The sequence below is a fragment of the Puma concolor genome, chromosome A1 (assembly GCF_028749965.1).
Source record: "Puma concolor isolate L17-30 chromosome A1, mPumCon1.1.hap2, whole genome shotgun sequence".
Taxonomy (NCBI): Eukaryota; Metazoa; Chordata; class Mammalia; order Carnivora; family Felidae; genus Puma; species Puma concolor.
The window spans coordinates 28,038,041-28,057,881 of record NC_141667.1 but is presented as its reverse complement, the minus strand read 5'-3'; the positions used below and the strand labels follow the sequence as shown (position 1 = coordinate 28,057,881).

The following is a 19,841-nucleotide window of genomic DNA, read 5'->3' as shown; positions in this document are numbered from 1 at the left end:
AACTCAAAGATTAAACCCAAACGCGTAGGCAGAGAATGAGACCAAGTACAGTCAAGTACCTAACTTTGCAGTGTGTGACCTGGGCTTACCCTTTAGAGACACTGCAAATCACTCCATACACATCCACAAACACACGCTGGCCCAGCAACCTCCAAGGGGCCAATGGAGCCAAGAGCTTCAGAAGAGGGGACACACGATACCGGCCTGTCATGGACCCAGAACTACTCCTAGGAAATTACCGGCCTGCACGCTACCAAACCGACGCATGTGGAAAGAACAAGACAGGAAAAGTTTCCACAGCTTGAGAAAAATCTCCAAGTGTGAGGGAGATACACATACACTCAGGCAGGAGTGCACAGATTAGACTGATCCAAATCCAGAAGTGCAGACGTCCAGAGGAGACAGGGCAGAAGCCAAGGGAACAACACTGCCTGGGGTTTCTGTTTCCACAGAGTTCTCGGCCTCGCGGGATTCCGTGATACCAAAGGGGCAGGAGGCATGGTTTCAGACCCCATGGTGCCCCCTTGTTCTGCATACTAAGACCACTAGATTTGAATGAAAATATGAAGCCAGATAGACTTAACTCCATGGTGCCTCTGAAAATTAAATTCTTATAGGCTAACACTTAGCAACTTTGATTCTAAGGAATATTCCAAGCAGAAAAATGAAATGTTACCAGATGGTTATTTATGAAAAATCTCACACTGAAAAAATAAGTATTTCCTCTTCCTTTTTCTTATAGTCCCTCTAACTTTCTCCATAGGGGTCACCACAGCAAAACATGGTAGACTTACAAGTTCAAAGGCAAAGGCAGAACTGGTTCTGGAGTCAATGCAGGGAGAGCTGTATCATGCGAGTCTTGGCTTTATCAACTGCAAAGTGCAGGTGGTGATTTGTGTGTAACTGCTGTGTGCATTTCCACCATCAGAAGAGAAGACTGAAGTGCTGATTGGAGCTACAGCAAGAATCAACCTTGAAAACTACGCTCAGCGAAAAAAACCACACACAAGGGTTTGATGCCATTACGTGAAATACCCAGAAGAGGCAAATTCAGGGAGACAGAAAGCAGACGAGTGTTTGCCAGGGGGAGGTGGCAGGAGGCTGAGGAGGGTCACTGCATACAGAGTGCAAGGTTTTCCTTTTGGGATGATGAAAAATTTCCTGGACTAAATGATGAATGGCTGCACAACACTATGAATGTACTTAATGAAATGCATTCTTTCAAATGGTTAAAGTGGTACAGTTATGTTATGTATATTTTCCCACAACAAAAAAGGAGAAATCAACTGCCTGGCCCTCTACCCTACATGTGACAAATGTCTTACTAACAAAAGGTAGTTTTTTAAAAAATTTTTTTTAAATTTTTAAAAACCAATTTTTAAAAAATATTTATTTATTTTTGAGAGAGAGAGAGCGAGAGGGAGGAAGGGGTGGGGGAGGGACAGAAAGAGAGAGAATCCCAAGCAAGTTCCATGCTGTCAGCTCAGAGCCCAATGCGGGGCTCGAACTCACAAACCGTGAGATCATGACCTGAGCAGAAATCAAGAGTTGAATGCTTAACCACCACCCAGATGCCCAAAAGACTATGAAGGTGATCACAACTGTGGCTAAGCTGCTAACCTAAATTTTCTGTCTTCTTTTTAGTGAGTACAGTCTTGGACAAGCCTATCAGAAGCCTCTATCCCCCTCTCTCTGGGATGGCTATCATAGTCTGTTTTGTGCAGGCATCTGCAGAGCTGAACTAGGAGCAGTAGGAGCCCAGAAGGCTGTAGGGTGGGACAAGCAGTCTACCACCAAAAACCTCAGGACACGTTTAACACCGTGACTTCTGTCACTGGGGCTCCGAAAGCACTGACTCCAAATGTGGCATCCTGGGAAAAGGGTAATTAACTCATTGGACAGATATTTTGGGAGTACCTATGTACAAGCTGAGCACTGGGGTAGATGAGCTACAAAGTAACAGTCCCTTTTGTCAAAGAAATTCCAATCGGGAGTGCAAGAGGGTTGAGAACCAAAAATCATAGAACTCTGAGTAAGCAGCTCACACAACAAAATATTAGCCAACAACTAAAGCCCGCCAGCTATTTGGAGTCCTGACTACCAAGTCAGAACCTACGGGGATGCGGTCCTGCACCCCACACCTGAGAGACAGGCCTCTGCAAAGGTGGAAAGTCAAGCTGAGGCTGCTGACGGTGGGGAGCCCAACCCGGGGCTTTGGCGGAGAGGACAAGCCCAGTTCCTAGAGGACCTGGCCCTAATCTGAGTGAGAACACCTCCCACCTCCCTCTTCCCCTGTGTACCAACCAGCCTGCTCCCCAGATACAGCATAGGTCTGTATGCCATCCTGTGGCTCCTCAAACAATAGAACTGGTGTGTATGCTACGGGATTCAATGGGTGCCAGGGGGATGGTTTCATTGACAAAATTTGCTAAAATGTGATGCTCAATCTCGGGAAAATTTGCCTTTTCTTCTATTTATCCTTCTATCTAGAGTCCATCTAGTTTCTAGAGGATAGTTCTCTCTGGCTAAACCTACATGGGATACTTTTAAAAATATTGATTCTGGGGCCTCTCCACAAAATGTTTCCAAACATGTGGGGTGGGCGTGGGAACAATATTTTTTTTTAAGTACCCCAGGTGACTCTAATGCAGGAGTTGCCAGGATTGAGAACTACTCATCCAGGAGAAGGAAAGGGAACTGGGTTTATCAATACTTACTATGGGCCACTGCTAACTCTTTACATATGTTATCTAGAGCTACAGGTGCCCCTTTCGTAACCTGTTGGGCTTGTTCTGCCCATGAGCATTACAGGCCCTAGGAGCAGCATTCAACCTTGGAGGGACAAGTGAATGGGAATAGGCACCCCAGTTTCCTTAACCCCTTGGGTAGGGTAACTAGTTCTGCAAGGGGCCAGAGAGCTCATATGTTAGGATTTGTGAGCCACAGACTTTGTCTTAACTATTCCAATCTGCCTTTGCAGCCACAATGCTAAATAAATGGATTTGATTGCATCCCAATAAAACTTTATTTACAAAGGCAGACTGCGGGCCACAGTTGGCCAACCCCTGCTCTGAGTCTAAGAAGACTCCCAGAGGTCTTCAGCAGGATTGGGTTCCAGCTGCCCACAGCAGTTACCTGTCAATAACACACCATGTAGGTTTCAGTCCTCTTCTGCATGCTCCTGGGATCAGTGGCTATAGAAACTCCCTACACTCAAATCCTTGTCTCAGAACCTGCTTCTGGAGGCACCCAACCCAACTCAGTATCTTGTTTTATATTCATAACTACCCTAGTGGTTAAATATCGTCATCTCCAATTTAAATTGAATAAATTAAGATTCAAAGATGACACAATTCGGGGCACCTGGGTGGCTCAGTCGGTCAAGCATCTGACTCTTGATTTTGGCTCAGGTCATGATCTCATAGTTCATGAGATCAAGCCCCACATTGGGCTCGTTCACAGAGCACGGACCCTGCTTATGATTCTCTCTCTCCCTCTCTGCCCCTTCCAAACTCTCTTTCTCTCTCTCTCATTCTCTCAAAATAAATCAATTTTAAAAAGAGACTACACAATTCATAAGTGATGAAGTCCAGATTAGAAGTCTATTTAGCTACAAAGTCAATGACCTCTCTACAATATGACCGGAGTAAGAGCAGATACAAATAAACATAAACACACACACACACACACACACACACACACACACACACACACACACACTAAATATGTAATTTTAATTACGGTGGGCAAGATTACCATAAATGGCAAATCATAATGCAAAATTCACACTACTCATGTAATTACTGATCTACATTAAGGAAAGGGTTTTAAAAGAAGTAATAATATAAATTACAAGGTTTGAGGGTTATGAAAAAAAATACCCTCTCTTAGGCTGCTTCATATGGAGGATAGAATTCCTTTTTCACCTATCAATGGGTTATAATCCTCATGCTATTTCTTCTCTGGTGTAATCTTCAATGGTACTTGAAAACAAACATAGCCATCCAAGGTAAAGCCCAATGTATAACTTGAAACTTGAGGAAATAGGGACCAAATTAAAATAGCGTCTTCCATATTTTGACACGAGGGATAGGAGGAGTGGGGGAGGACAGTAGTTTCACAAAGTCCCCTTAAACACACTTGTGAAGTTCCCCTATGGATCCCAGGGCTTCCAGAGAACACTCTGAGAACCCAGAACCGTTACAGTTAGAAACCAATTTTTTAGCTTACGCGGTCTTGCCCTCGCTGTCCTGCTTGGTGGCACTGGCTCCCTTCTTGCCCAGTAGGGAGGCCACCTTCTCCGCGTCTCCATTCTCCACGGCCTGTAGCAGCCGGTCATCATTCTTGTTCCACTCGTTGGTCTGTGGAGCAAAGGGGAGACGCAGAACTAGTGAACAACAGTGGCCGAAGCCATACTGACCAGCAGGACCCCCGTCCTCCCGTCACTGAAATCAAAACCTGCCCCCAGATCAGATACCTTCCCCTTCACCGTGGAGACACTCAAGAAGACCGGCTTCCCAAAAGAAAACATCAATAGTTCAATGAAACAGCAGCTGGCCAGCAAACTCTGAAATAAAGTCCCCTCTTTTCACCGACGCTGGGAAAATGAAGCAGCTTAAAAAGACCTCAAGGCCAGTTTACACATTAGCTTGTTTCTAGCTAAACTCTGACAGCTGGCTCCTCAGAATACTGGCCTTTGACCTGGTCCACAGCTCACTGGACCTGCAGTGTAGACAACCAAACTGGCCAACAGCTCAAGGTTACTCGATGGTTTATTTACACACAATTCTTCATCCGCTTTCACTGCCACCCTTTCTGGCCTGTTCACTGGCCAGATTTTCGAGCCGTATAATGATTTTAAGTAGTTGTCCAGGCTACGGCCTCTACAAAGTCTCATGAGAAACAAAACTTCTTCCTGAGCAAGCTATTAGACAACAAACAGCTTTGAGCAAAGCCTCCACCACTGCTAAACCCCCAACCTCAACAGAATTAATTCTACAAACCACAGTGACAGGAAAGCTTTCATGTATATAAAAGTTGGCTTTGACTTTTACAAAGGAAAAGAGAAGATCTCCATATAAGAGCAAATGGGCCTTGAGTATAAGACCGAGAAGTTTCACATGTGAAAAGGCAGCAGTGAGCCATTGAAGGTTTTGGAGCAGAGGAGTGAGAGAATAAAATTAGTGACTGAAGAAGAGTTATGACAGAGAGGTGTATGAGGTATACAAGATTAATGCAGGGACAAAAGATCCCGGGGGGCACATCAAAGCCCCTGGGTCACTCTGCAGGCTGGCCTGCCCTCCAGACCTCTCCTATAAATCCACTTTCTGGCCCTTCCTGCTATGGATACCAACACCCTTGAAGAGATTCCTTCTCCCTCCCCCAAACATTCTACATTCAGCTCTACAGTTTCTCTGCTTCCTGTGGCCTCTGAAGATAAGAACCTCTAGGCATTTCATTTTAAAGGCTTTGCCACACACCATTGCATGGAGGCAGAGAGAGGAGACAGTGGGAATGTAACAGTTAACAAGAGAGAATTTTACAGGACTACACTCATCCAACTCTCGGAGCATGTTCCCAATCTCTCTGCGCTGATGGAACTGGGAAACCCAGTAGGGCTCCACCTTCTGATACAGCAAGGGTAGATCTACAAGATGTCCCAGGTACCTCTCCACCCCAGCGTAGAGGCAGGGCCTGAGAGAAAGCCAAAGGCCATGGAGGGGTAAAGTAGATGTGTACAGGGTTTAGGTACAGAATTTACTTTGAGAGAGTCTCAGGACTGGGCCACTCCCATTTCTCAGGATTCTCTCCTCCCCATGGCCACCACTGAGTGCAAGAACACAGGAATGAGGAGCTAGGTTTAAACAAAAATCAGAAGTCTGTCCGCTAGGCTGCATGAACTAGAATTCCAGAACTCTAGATTGATACTTCCATGCTATAGACCTCAAGTCACCCAAAACCTCTCAGTACCTCAGTTTTTCAAGGTTTTGGACCGATGACCACTGTGATTCCTCCTCTAAAGCTCAAAATATGTAATCTATAAAATGCCCCCCAACCAAACTTTGCTAGAGATTTGTCTTTGCACAAAGGCAAATCGGGTTTCCTACTGCAGAACACAATACACAGTAAATACACTACCCTAAGCACAAGCATTTGGTGGTAGAATGGGAAGCTTTACCTAAGAACAAAATGTAGCCAACACCAAGAAACAGACTTCCCCCAAACAGCATTCTGCAAGCCAAAACAAAACAAAAAATTTATAAAGTACATTCAGGACCAATGATTCCAATTTACATGACCCCCAAGCTACATTATTAGTGTTGTCTTTAAATCCTTCCCTAATTTAAACTGACCAAGTTAAAACTGGATAGGGAAGATCAAAAGGATATTAAACCCCAGAGGATATGATCGAAAGTATTTAAGCAAAGAAAAGCCACATGAAAGGATTTTCCTTTTCAGTGCCACTAAGAAACTCAACTCTTGGGTAGAGAAAAATCTAGTTATAGGGGTTCCCTAAAATTAGTTACATGTGGATATTTAGGGAGTTCAATTTCTATAGGACACAGCAAGAAAGATCCCTTCTCCCCCACCCTCTGGAGGACAAGGTCAATGGCACATTGAGGTCTAAAATACTTCTCTTTTATCTAGTTTCTCTTCACTGCAGGCCAGAAGTTACTTTTCTGTTAGAAAAGATAAGGCAAAGAGAACAAGGTTACACACACACACACACACACACACACAAAGATTTAATAAATAACCTATACCACCATTCAACCTGGATATGCTGCAGACAGGATTCATAGTAAGCAGGAGGAAGGAAACGGATGGGTGCTATATATCGGCCTTAGAGTCTGAGCCAAGAGATCAGTTCAGAACCCATCAGGAAAACAAGGGCACACCTGAAGAAGAAACTGGGGGAGAAAGTAGATCATTGGTCAGGAAATGAGGAAAGAAAGTGAGAGTTTATTCTTAAAATTCTCACACAAGTTATGCTAAGAGTGGAGACAAGAGGTATCCCAATTTGTCCTCTCTCTAAGCCAGGAATCCAGATTCTGAAAACACATTACCCAGACTGCTAGCCAGCCCTCATAAGGAGGGGATGCTAATGTGACAGAGCTCTCTAGTCCTGGGCCAGGCAGCTGGTTATACTTATGGGTAGTTCTGATATGCACAACAGGCTATACCATGTTTCTTCCAGAAAGCATGGTTTTCAAGGTGCTATCGCTTTCCTCTCCTATACCTGCCCATGGAGATAGTCCCTATATTTTCTCCTATAAAACCATTCTACCCAGCACCACATTCCATACCAAAGATTCCATGGCCATCTGCAAAATGAAATAGAACAGATGTTTAATAAATACTTTTAATGTCATTGCTCTTGAGAATCTACAAGCAAATTCTTTTCACCTGTCTCTATCCCTCTGCTGAGTGGTACTAAATTGAAACCAAGCATCAAAAGGAATCTTAAAAAGCTACCTTGGCCAATATACCGTCCAACAGTAGGGTTGGTCAGATAAATAGGTTGTGATATTGTGATATAAGAATTGTAGACTTGGTCCTTGTCCCTGTTTTCTAGCACTAGAGCTTTTAAAATCCATGAATTTCCAGAGTGATAAGGGTGAAGAGTATCTTTTGTATTCATAATAATCTCCCCTACAGGAGTTTATGTTAATGACATCTTCAGGATGCGGGTTGGTTGCCAGGAGAATCAACCATGTAAATTAGAGGGTTAGAAATTTCAGCCCCACCCCCACCTTCAGGGAGGGGAAAGGGATTAGAGACTGAGTCGATCACCAATGGCCAATGATCTAATCCATCATGCCTACGAAGTGGAACCTCCATAAAAAGCCCTAAACCACCCTGAAACCATAGGGTTCAGGGAGCTTCCAGGGTGATGAACACAAGGAGGTGCTGGGAAGATGATCCTGGAGAGAGCAGACGCTTTTCACTTACGCACCCACACACACATCCCCTATCTTGCCCTGTGCATTTCTTCCATTTGGCGGTTCCTGATTTGTAATCCTTCGTAATAAACTGGTAATAGTAAGAAACATACCTTTCTGAGTTCTCCGAGCTGTTCTTGCAAATGATCAAACCTGAGGAGCGGGCTATGGGAACCTCCACTCCCCCTGACTATGACTTTATAGCTAATTGGTCAGACTGGCCCGGGAATTGCAGATGGCATCTGAAGTGGGAGCAATTTTGTGGGACTGAGTCCTTAACTGTGGGGTCTGATGCTACCTCCAGACCACTAGTGTCAGAACTGAATTGCATCACCAGACACCTAGTTGGTGCCCGAAGAGTTGGAGAATTGGTTGTGGGTATAAAGAAAACCACTTGGTGTCAGAGGTGTTTTGTGTAAGAAGTAGAGCATATGATAGGTGAAGTGTGAAATTTTACCATAACGACCCAAAGTAATTCACTCATGCTCTGGAATTGGGGAAGTCTTCTACAGACCACCACCCCACCGCCACACAAACAATACTTCACCCCCCTCACCACCTCCCACGGAAATCCCCTCCTCTAAATGGCATTTCCTCCATAGGGCAGCTTCGTGATTAGCTCTGCCTCCACACTGGGCTCCTGGTCCCCTCAGAATGGCATTTTCCACCTACGAGCGGGTTAATCCAACATTTAAAACAATGAATTAGAAAAAAAAAAAAAAAAAAACAGCAAACATCAGCTGCATCATATTTAATAAAGTTAAATGTTTTATGAAACTTTTGATTATGTATGTGTGTCCTGGGTGGTGATATAAAATATGTATTTTTCCTGGGGAATCTCAATAAAATACATTGGATGCCACTGCTTTAGAATATTCTGTCATCCCAACCGCCTATGAAAAGGCTTCCTTCTAAAGCCTACTTCAAGCCCTGTAGGCTCGTCAACTTTTTCATGGTGACCTCTCTCTGCTTCTCTCCACCATTGTGTCCCAGAGGACCGCCTACTCATCTGACTGAAGCCCACAGTCTAGACTTGATGAAATATTGTGTCCCGGCTTTTGTTCCAGAGCGCGGTGCGTGCTTGTTTTGTTTCCTTGTCTTCAGCTCCCTGAAGGCACTGACGACAGCCTTTATTACTCGCCCTGTCGTGCCTAGCAAATGCTGGTTCTGTCGCTCATTTTAGCAGGATTTTCCTCCTCCTGATCAACATAAATCTCTCTTGACTTAGCAAATTTTTTTTTTCAATTATAAAACTTTCATTCTTTTGCAAATAACTATTTAATCATGTTTCCATTTTTTTTACAGGCTAATAAATCCAACTCCCTTAACTTTCCTACTCCCTTAAATCTTCTAAGGCCAATCTTCTAGTATTTTAATCACGGGTACACTTTCTCTGAATCTCTTTATAACGAAGGAGCCAGGTCTTATCAATTCATCGGCACGAATCCAGTGTCTCCCAGTCACAAGAATCACCTGGGACATGCTAACTGTGCAGATGCCCCTGCCTCATCCTGGAGACTCTAATCCCAGTGATCTCTGGCACCCCTGGACTCAGGGTCAAGTGTGCTCTATTGATTTTTATTCCAAGTTTGGAGACAAGCAGAACATATGCAAAGGCTACCACAGAAGCATGAAGGGAGGAGGTGAAAGAAGAGAAAAATTCTTGGCTTTTTCTTTGTAGTGCTAGGTATTTTGTTTCCAACAAAAGCTTAATCCATATTATGCTTTCCTGAGGGAGTTGCATGTGTAACTCGTGTATGAGATGAGTACGAGAATGTTAACAAAGGCATTGCTCATAATAGGCAAAAATTAAAACTAATCAAATATCCAATAATAGAAGATAAAGTACAATATAATCAAGCAACGGAATGAACTACAACTGCATGCTACAACATGGATACTAAAAACAATATTGCTGAAAGAACAAGACACAGGAGAATACAATAGCATGCCTGCATGTATATGAAGATGAAAACGGGAAAGATGGATCCATATGATTTAGGAACGCACGCCTGGATAGTAAAACTATAAAGAAAAGCAAGGACAAGGCTACCCTAAAAGTCAGGAAAGGGTTGGGAGTGAGGATATGCCATCTGAGGAGGGAGAGACACCTGGGAGTACTTTAGGGTCCCATGCTCTAGTTCATGACCTGGTCAGTGGCTCCACAGAGGTTCCCTTGTTGTTAAACGCTACATTCTTGTTTTGTGCACTTTTCTCTATATGTAATTTGTTATGCACGTACACACAGAGTTTAGAAGGAAGACTTGTGGTTCGCTTTCTGGTCAAATCAAGCGCGCACCAAGTGCCTCTGGACGGTCTGTGTTCTCACTTGCTATTTCCTCCTGTCTAAAATGAAGGCAGCCAGGTGCCAAAATCTGCTTCTTTCGAAGGCCTCACAAATCCCTTGGAGAATCTGCTAAGGTTATGGACTTTCCCCAGAATAATGCACAAACACACAAGAGCTTGCATACAGTTTCATAGGGGTCTCTGACTTAAACCCCTATTCCCAGTCCATCCATTAAGCTAAGAACTCCTGGTGCAGAAAAAGAGACTGGCTTCAGATTTTAGTGTTTTTGAGTTGAAATTCAAGCTCACCACCTCCCACCTAAGTGGTCTTGAGCAGGTTATGGGCATCTGAGACTCCATTTCTTTATCTGTAAAATGGGAGGGATCTTACCTCTTTGCAAAATATCCTGAGAATTAAATATAACGTACATGAAGAGCCTGGAACACAGTAGGCACTCAAAAACTGGTGACTATTATTATTGAATTAGATCTTTCACACTGTTCATTTACGATTCATGCTGTATGAATCTTTTAATATTTACAACTTAGGACTGATGGCCATTACCCTTTCAGAGGCAGCTAATGCCTTCCTGCAAATTTAAATTTGCAAATTTTCTAGTACAGCCCCTAAAAATAACATTTTAAAGGGCTCTAGAGGAAACATTCACAGACATGAAATTAACTATTTTATTGAACATGGCTCAGTTTTCCAGGAGACTGTTTAAACAGATGCTATTTCAACAGAGCACATTTAAGCCACATTTGCAAGTTCAGGAAGCCATATGTTACGCTCCAGAGACATGTGTAATGTGTCAGCTATGAAGGGCAGCACGTGGGAAAGGCAGACTTTACCTTCAATGTAGGCTCCAAACATTCCTGCTAATTTATCACAAATGAGATTTTCAATGGTTGGCCTGTTAGTTTCCTATTCATCAAATCATTTCCAAATGACACTACTTGCTTAAGAGTTTTCCCTTGAAGCCTGGCCTTTGGAAGGACTTGCCTGCCTCCTGTGAGGGTGGCACACACCATGTCAACCGCATGATGGACGCTGGAGCTTTGGCAATTGACAATGTCTGCTGTTGGCCAGACATGGCATCACCTTCTTTTATTTTGGTTTAATCATTGGGAACTGAAAAACCAGTGGAAACTCAGTGGTCACAGACATCTGGCTAGTAGGCAGGTTTGAGTTTTGGAATATATCAACCCAACCAAAATAATCCAGTGGCAGAGAGCAATCTAGGAAGAGAAAGAGTTTCTTTGACTTTCTTTAGGAAGGACTCTAAAACCCTAGTCATCGCCAATTAGCATAGCTCCTGTTGTATGGATCTGCTTCCGCAGCCATCTGGAGGAGTCTATTTGAGAGATTATCTTTGGAAATGCTGCATTTCTCCCTCTAGTTTATGAAGTGCAGACTGTTTTGCCAATATAATCAGTAAGTCTAAGATGAAAGTTACACAAAGTAGACAGTGTTTTCACTAGGAAGTTTTCAGATTAGTACCATCCAGGGGAAAAAAAAAAAAAAAAAGAGCACACACCTCATATTTTAAGACAGAGGACAAGAAACCATCAAGCTTCAGGCCCAAATGATATTTTCCCGTGTTGACTATACAGAAGAACCTATAGTTGTTACATTCATTCATTCACCCAACGACTGTTTACTTGGTGCTTTTAAATTTTTTTTTTTTGCAACGTTTATTTATTTTTGGGATAGAGAGAGACAGAGCATGAACGGGGGAGGGGCAGAGAGAGAGGGAGACACAGAATCGGAAACAGGCTCCAGGCTCTGAGCCATCAGCCCAGAGCCTGACGCGGGGCTCGAACTCACGGACCGCGAGATCGTGACCTGGCTGAAGTCGGACGCTTAACCGACTGCGCCACCCAGGCGCCCCTACTTGGTGCTTTTTACATAGCTGCCATAGTCTTTCCAGAATTTTCCATACCGTTTATATATAGATTAACAAGAACAGTATGAGAAATATGCCAACAACACAAAACAGGACAGAATGATAAAGTGAGCCACATGGTGAATCATCACAAAAGAAAGGAGGGTCAACTTTCACCTAGGCAGACAGGGAAGGTTTTTTGACTAGGTAGTGAACTAGACCTTGCGATGAGTAATATTTAGGTTAATGAAGAGAAGACACAACAACTGAAAAATACAAGATATATTTAGTAAACAGGGAGTTAGTCCAAGAGAGGCCTTAGAGTCCATGGAAAACCAAGAAAATTACCAATACATCATGAAATAAATATTGGACCATTTTTTTTTTAATTTTTTTTTTTAATGTTTTATTTGCTTTTGAGACAGGGAGAGACAGAGCATGAACAGGGGAGGGTCAGAGAGTGGGAGACACAGAATCTGAAACAGGCTCCATGCTCTAAGCTGTCAGCACAGAGCCCGACGCGGGGCTCGAACTCATGGACCGCGAGATCATGGCCTGAGCCGAAGTCGGCCGCTTAACCAACTGAGCCACCCAGGTGCCCCAAACATTGGACCATTTTAACGAGACCAGAAGTTTCATAAAGGGCTTTCCATTAATGTTGCTTCAGACCAATATTTAAGAAGTTCATTTAAAATGAGTTCCCCTCTCCCTACATCTTTATTTCAGATTATGCACCTGTGCAGGTTACACGGTCTCTGGCATTCACCCTGACATCCATCACCTTCCCCTTAATGGACTATGTCCGTGATTCCTGAAGTCTTTCCACGTAAACACTAAATTTTGTGTCACGGACATAATACATAATTATTAACACCTCCATCCAGAAACAGGCTGGTCTCGCTGCCCCTCCCACTCCACCAGGATACCCTACTCATTTTTCCCCTTGACCATTGCTCTCCCTGGCCACCTGGACCAGGTTAGCTCCCCTTGTTAGGCTCTCTCATGCTTCTCGTCCATAACACTTGACACAATTGTAACTAAATAGTATTTCTGAAGTATTTTTAAAGGTCTGTGGACCTCCCACTGGACTAGGAGTTCCAGGATATGGCCAATGGCCAGCATCTGCCTTGTTCACCACTAAACCCCTGGCCTCTTGCCCACTGTCTGCCAGATGGTAGGGGCTCAATTCAGAGCTGTTCGTTGAACAGCTTTGTTTTCTTCCTACTTCTTGGGAGCCACTGTTGATTAAACCCTTCTCTACTGATGTCTTTGTCTCAATCTACAAATGTACTTAAAGTCTCCATAATCTTACCAAATTCCTTTCTTGGACCAATGTTAAAACATTACGTTTAAAAATCTTGTCACAAGAGGTAAAAGCAGTCTCGTGGGGGCAGAGGTAAGTCTGGGAATAGGTCAAACCAACTTTACCCCTCAGGGGGAAAAAATGATTCCAACCAATTCAATGGAATTGAAGCATTCATTTATTTAGTGTTTGAAGTGGGGGAGGGGACAGATACTCTGTGAAGTGTAGGGTTAAAAAGATGGCTATGAAGCCAGCTCAGCCCTTAGGGAGTTCACAACTGCTGAGAGCAGAAACACATCCAATAAGTACTTAACATTGTTGCTTATCAGTGCTAAACCAGTGCAATGAACCAAGACCTATGAAAGCCCAGTGAGGATATGATTACTACTAAAACATAGCTAACAATGTCCTAGGAACCATACTACATTGTAACTTAATCTTAAACAATAATCCTATGAGATATGCACTATTAGTCCATTTTACAGATGAGGAAACAGGCACAGAGGTTAGGAAATGTGTAAAGTTACTCAATATACAGTACAGTTGGGTTCTCTCAGGAGGAGAAAGCTTAAGCAGTTCAATTTAAAGGAAAATGGAGGAACTTTTCAGGATGGGCAAGATTTCAGTGTTGATAGTCTGAGGGAAGCCAAGGAGCCAGCGGAGACAGAATGAAGAAAATAAGGGGTGAGTAGTGGAACTGAAGATTCAGCCAGGCAGAAGGCTGATCTTTGTAAACCAGTCACGTTCTGCTTCTGAGCAGTAAAAGAGGAAGAGGAGGGCACACAGAGATACGGTGGGAGACAGGAAGTCAGTTTGTGTTTTATGCCTTCTGTTTTCTTGGGAAAGCAAGGGTACAGTGCAGGGTCCATGGTGGTCTCAGAAGCTTGAACAATGTTCCCAATAGCTCCAGGGGGAAATGAGAAAGGAAACCCACTTGAAATGAGTAAAGGGGTTTTCAAGCAGTCCCAGAAATCCAGACAATAGATATTGTTAACTCCGTGTGCAAATCATTTGGTAGTGCTGTGTGATTTTTCACTGGAAGCACTGGGAAGGATGGGAGTAAGGGGTGGTCAGCTTGATGACTGGAGACCGGAAAGACAGGTAAAGCAGACATTCTGAGATCAAGAGCATGGTAGGTGCCGATGAGCAGGTATTTGAAATGACTGTGGGATCAGGGATAGGAAGGAAGTCTAGGACACAGTCCTATATATCAGAAGTAGGTTCTTAGAGGGGTCATTTGTATGACTGTTAGAGTGATGGCAGAAAGGAAAAACTGAAGCTGTGAACCCAAATCCTGGAGAAATATCAGGAAGCAACCTAGAAGTCCCCAAATGATAGCGGAGAAAATGAGAGGAAAGTGACCCAGCATGGCCAAACAGCAGGAACAGTCAACCAAGAAAAGAGTCATGACATTGGAGAACAAATGGGCCAAGCCTTACAAATGCCTTCTTGTGATTTGCTGTCAACTATGCGTTGTTCCTTCCAGGTGCCATAAAGAACTGACTGAGGTCACTATACTCACCTACATTGGGTTGGATAGTGCCCTCACAATATTCATGCCCTCCCTGAACTTCAGAATGCAGCCCTGTTTTTAAATAAGGTCTTTGCATGTGTAATCAAGTTAAGATGAGGTCATACTGGGTTAGAGTGGGTCCCAAGTCTGGTGAAAGGCCTCCTTATAAGGAGAGAGAGAGAGATGAAGACACGGAAACAGGACAGAAGGCCATGTGATGACAGAAGCACAAACTGGAGTTTGCTGCCATTAACCAAGGATGATGGGCAACTGCCAGGGGCCAGAAGAGGCAAGGAAGGGTTCTTCTCTAAGCCTCTGGAGGGAGTACAGCCCTGCCGCCACCTTGGTTTTGGACGTCCAGCCTCTAGATCTGTGAGAGAATACATTTCTCATCGTTATTTTAAGCCAGCAAAGAAATTAATAAACTATCCCTGGAGGTAGGTATTATTATCCTCATTTAACTGCCAAGGAAACTGAGGTCCAGAAGGTAGAAGTATTTCACCCAAAGTGACAAGGCCAGAAAGAAGAAGAGTCAAAATTCAAAACCCAGACCTTCGGGCCCTTTCTACTTCAGTCCTGCCCCTCCCGTCCCTTCCCCTGACCCATGGATGTGCACCACCACTGAGGAAGACCGGGCGGCACGCAGAGCACAGTGTGGTGGGCCACATGGGCCAGAGGGCAAAACTGGTGGCACTGACACAAAGATCTCGGGGCTCTAAGTCCCTATTAAATGCAGGAACCACACCTAAAGCAGACTCATGATTATACATGAAACCTACAGTCCTGCAAAAGCATTTAAAGCATGATTATTTACTTTTGCAACCATGTTCACAGAACAGTGAACTTCCTTGTACAGTAAGCTCTTTTATAATTTTAATATAGTTTATTATATAATTATATAATTTATGTGTGTGTGTGTATGTGTATTATACGTGCACATAAATGAGATTTACTGAAAGATAATTACTTGATTTACTTGATAATTACTTGATTTACTGAAAGATATATTCATTGCTTAAAGGGAGATACATGTGTCACAATGATCATCTCAAGGCCTGAGCAAGGCTTTCCTTGCACGGGGGATGCTTGGAGACACGTGTGGCTAGAATTCAAGCACACACCGTAAGTACTTTTCGCATGTATTTGAGTGTGATAAGCAGACACAATCCCTGAGCTTTGCTCTCTAGCCAAGTGGAACAAGACAGATTCCACATGAAGTATCCAAATGAAATTATTTCATACACAAAGTCTTAAGTCAAATGCTTAGGTGCTCTTTAAGTGTCTAAATGGTCAGAGTAGAGGATCAGGGTGGCCTCTCGCCCTGATCACGCCCAGGCATCATGCCTACCTGGCTGCACATCGGAATCACCCAGGTATGAATGCAAACTTTAAAACTTCCCTATGTGATTCTGTTCAGCCAGAATGATTTCTCCCTTGACGACAATAAAGATCACAAACCAACCTGGTATTAACCAAGCTTGTATCTGCTAAAACGCTAAACTAGACAGTTCAGTGAATCAACATTCAGACCTTACTGGACATAAAGACTTAATAAGCACCAACAGGCAATCAAAGATGCCCCATAGAGAGACAGGGCCTGAACCAAGCTCCCCGCAACCTCCTTCGGATGAGCCCCTCATCTTGATGCCCCTGCCTTGGTTAGCGGTGTGGTCACCCCAGCTGTAAGCCCTGGCTCTCGTCTCCTCTCCCTCCGTCTCTGTAGTCAATCGGCTGTTGATGATGTCTCCCTGGTTCCCTTGCATTAACCTGTTTTCCATTCCTACAGTTAATATCTTTATTTAATCCAGTTCAGTTCAACACCTTTTTGGTTTCTACTTTTGCCAGGCATCGTGCTAGATGTTTTGGGCTCTCCTCTTTACCAAGCTCCTGGAGCGCACTAACAGGTATAGAGACTTAGAGCATCAGGAGAGAGGTTCTGACATTAATCACTGTTCATCAGAGACACTTCAATAGCCTCTTTTCTCCCCCCTCTCTTTTCCTGTTTTCCTTAGGACTGTTCGTAAGTTAGTTCAGAAGATTATCCTGCTATTGAGGTGGCCCCACAGATTTAGAGTCAATAGAAAGTACTGGGTCAAAGTTTGAGAGCAGGAGTGAAGCGAGGTCATTCCTGAATAAGTTCCCAGCAGAATACTATAAAAAGAAAATGAACATTTTTTTAATAGTCTTAATTTTTTTTAATTTCAGTTTAGAAACATTAGCTATTGGTATTTTTAATAAACCATTTGTCTTTCTAATTGGAGGCAGTAAATGTTCACATTTGAATTTGATTTTGATTCAGGTTATGATCTGACTGGAGATAAAGCCCCAAGATGCTGTCAGTGTGGAGCCTGTTTGGGATTGTCTCTCCCTCTCTGTACATGTGTCCTGTCTCTCAAAATAAATAAACTTTAATTTAAAAAAAAAGATAATTAAGGGAGGGGCGCCTGGGTGGCTTAGTCGGTTAAGCATCCGACTTCTGCTCAGGTCACGATCTCCCAGTTTGGGAGTTCAAGTCCCGCGTCGGGCTCTGTGCTGACAACTCAGAGCATGGAGCCTGCTTTGGATTCTGTGTCTGTCTCCCTCTCTCTCTCTGTCCCTCCCCTGTTCATGCTCTGTCTCTCTCTCAAAAATAAACAAACACTAAAATAAATACATAAAAATTAACAAAGATAAGGGAGATTTTGTTGATTTAATTTACCTATTTCCCTGCTAACTGTGGAAAACAGATTACCAATGCCAATTCTTTGAGGTGGTATCCACGTCTCATCTCCTTGACTCTGAGCTGATTTGCTTGTCACAGAATGTGGCGAAGATGACGCTCTTTGATTCTCAATGAAAGGTCAGAAAATGTCATACAACTTCCATCAGGTTTTCTGGGAATCATCACTCTCTGCCAATCGTCATGCTAGGAGCAGGCAAAGCCATGTACAGGTGTCCCAGGGTGAGTGCACACCATCTGACCTTCTCAGCCCCTTCTCTGCCATATATGTGAACGAAGAAGTGTCCATCCAGATGACTCTAGCCTCCAAGATGCGAGGGACCTGCAGGCTTCAACCCTCCCAACTGAGTCCCTGACATCTTAAAGTACAGACAACCATTGCTGCCAGTCCTACTGCATCCCGTCCAAACACTTGACCCATCACCTATGAGCATAACACAAAGGATATTTTACACCACCAAATTCCAGGTCGTTTGTGATACAGCAATAGTAAGTAGTAACTGAGACCATCTTTGTCCAATATTCTTTCAATTCAAGTAGAAGGCGGCTATTTATATGCTATCCAAGCTGTGTTGTACCAAAATTGTGGTTTAATGCTTAGGAAAGCTTTTGAACTCTTGTCCCGGTTCTTTATTTCTCTTTAAGTTCTAGTTTAACTACACTTTTGCTCCTACAAGTTTAAGGATGTGAAATAAGTCCTTTTCCTACATTGGAGATACTTGGCTATGTATTTGGTCGCCCACATTCTTTCCTATGTAGAAAGGCTAATAAAACATGACTCTCAAATTTACTGATTATTGATACCCTGTGCTGGCACAGAGGCAGTCTCAGGAGTTGCATTTTTTTTTTTTAATATATATTTTTGAAAGAGAGAGAAAGAGAGAGCATGAGCAGGGGAAGGCCAGAGAGAGACAGGGAGACACAGAATCCAAAGCATGCTCCAGGCTCTGAGCTGTCAGCATAGAGCCTGACGGTGAGCTCCAACTAGTGAGTGAACTGTGAGATCGTGACCTGAGCCGAAGTCAGACGCTTCACAGACTGAGCCACCCAGCACCCCTCGGAGTTTTTATGAACAGGTTAGAGTTCTCCAAAATCAGGATGCTGATTTGAGGGAACAAGGTCCACATTTGATTTGTACTGCTCTTTTATATTCATATTTATATAAATATAAATGCTTATTTCTATAGATTACAGCAGATTCACATTTTACGTATTTGTTTAAAAATGTTTAAATGAAGAGGGGCGCCTGGATGGCTCAGTTGGTTAAGCTTCCAACTCTTGGTTTCAGCTCAGGTCATGATCTCACAGTTTGTGAGTTTGAGCCCCGAGTCAGGCTTGAGCTTCTCTCTCCTCCTCTCTCTGCCCTTCCCCCACTTGTTCTCTCTTTCTCTCTCTCTCTCTCTCTCTCTCTCTCTCTCTCTCTCTCTCAAAATAAAATAAATAAAAACTTAAAATGAAGAAAACTATTTGGTGCCCAGTGCATCTGCAAAGTTAATGAGCATGAAGGACAGAGAAGCAATGCAGACCAGGGAAGCGGGAGCTGCGGCTCAGAAGTCCCGCCTTTCGTTCTCCTTTCTTTAGTAATCTACTACAACAGAAAACGCTGTGTAGTGGCACCTTTCGCTGTGTGATTTCACCCAAGCCAACTCACCATGCCGGACTCACTTGCCCATCCAGAAAACAGGAATAATGTTTGTCTGTTTGTTTAACCTGATAAAGAGGGAGAGTAAGCTATGTTTTGTTTTGTTTTTATTTTTTACTTAAAAAATGTGGGGCACCTGGGTGGCTCAGGTGGTTGAACGTCTGACTTCAGCTCTGGTTATGATCTCATGGTTCTTGGGTTTGAGTCTTGCACTGGGCTCTCTGCTGTCAGCACAGAGCCTGCTTCGGATCCTCTGTCCCCCCCTCTCTCCCTGTGCCTGCCCCCCGCCAAAATATACATTAAAAAAATGTATACCCCCTTTACTCATTGGGGGTGGGAGAAATGGCTAAAGGGGGTATACATTTTTTAAGCAGAAAATCATTAACTCTTAACTGGCCTTTCTGCTTCCAGTTGCCCCCACTTCCTTTCTCCCATGTCAACTTCCCTGTTGGTTACTCCTGCCTACCACTCTAGCTCACTTTCCTATGCAAAATCATCTATGGCTGTCCACGGCCAACAAGAGACCCCATATTCTTTGGTGCCCCTCCC

The 19,841-nt window shown here is 43.6% G+C and overlaps 1 protein-coding gene across 5 annotated transcripts in view; it reads right to left on the bottom strand.

Moving 5' to 3' along the window:
* The window catches only part of RAI14 (retinoic acid induced 14), a 144,501-nt gene that overhangs the window by 53,538 nt on the left and 71,122 nt on the right, over positions 1–19,841 (bottom strand). For 3 of the 5 annotated variants that reach the window (XM_086676776.1, XM_086676782.1, XM_086676794.1), the window contains one exon: positions 4,231–4,361. In XM_086676776.1, coding sequence (XP_086532902.1) covers positions 4,231–4,361 — 131 coding nt within the window. Of the gene's footprint in view, positions 1–4,230; positions 4,362–4,477; positions 4,741–19,841 lie in introns of those variants that run through there. The other 2 variants (XM_025923697.2, XM_086676789.1) reach the window with 2 other exon arrangements.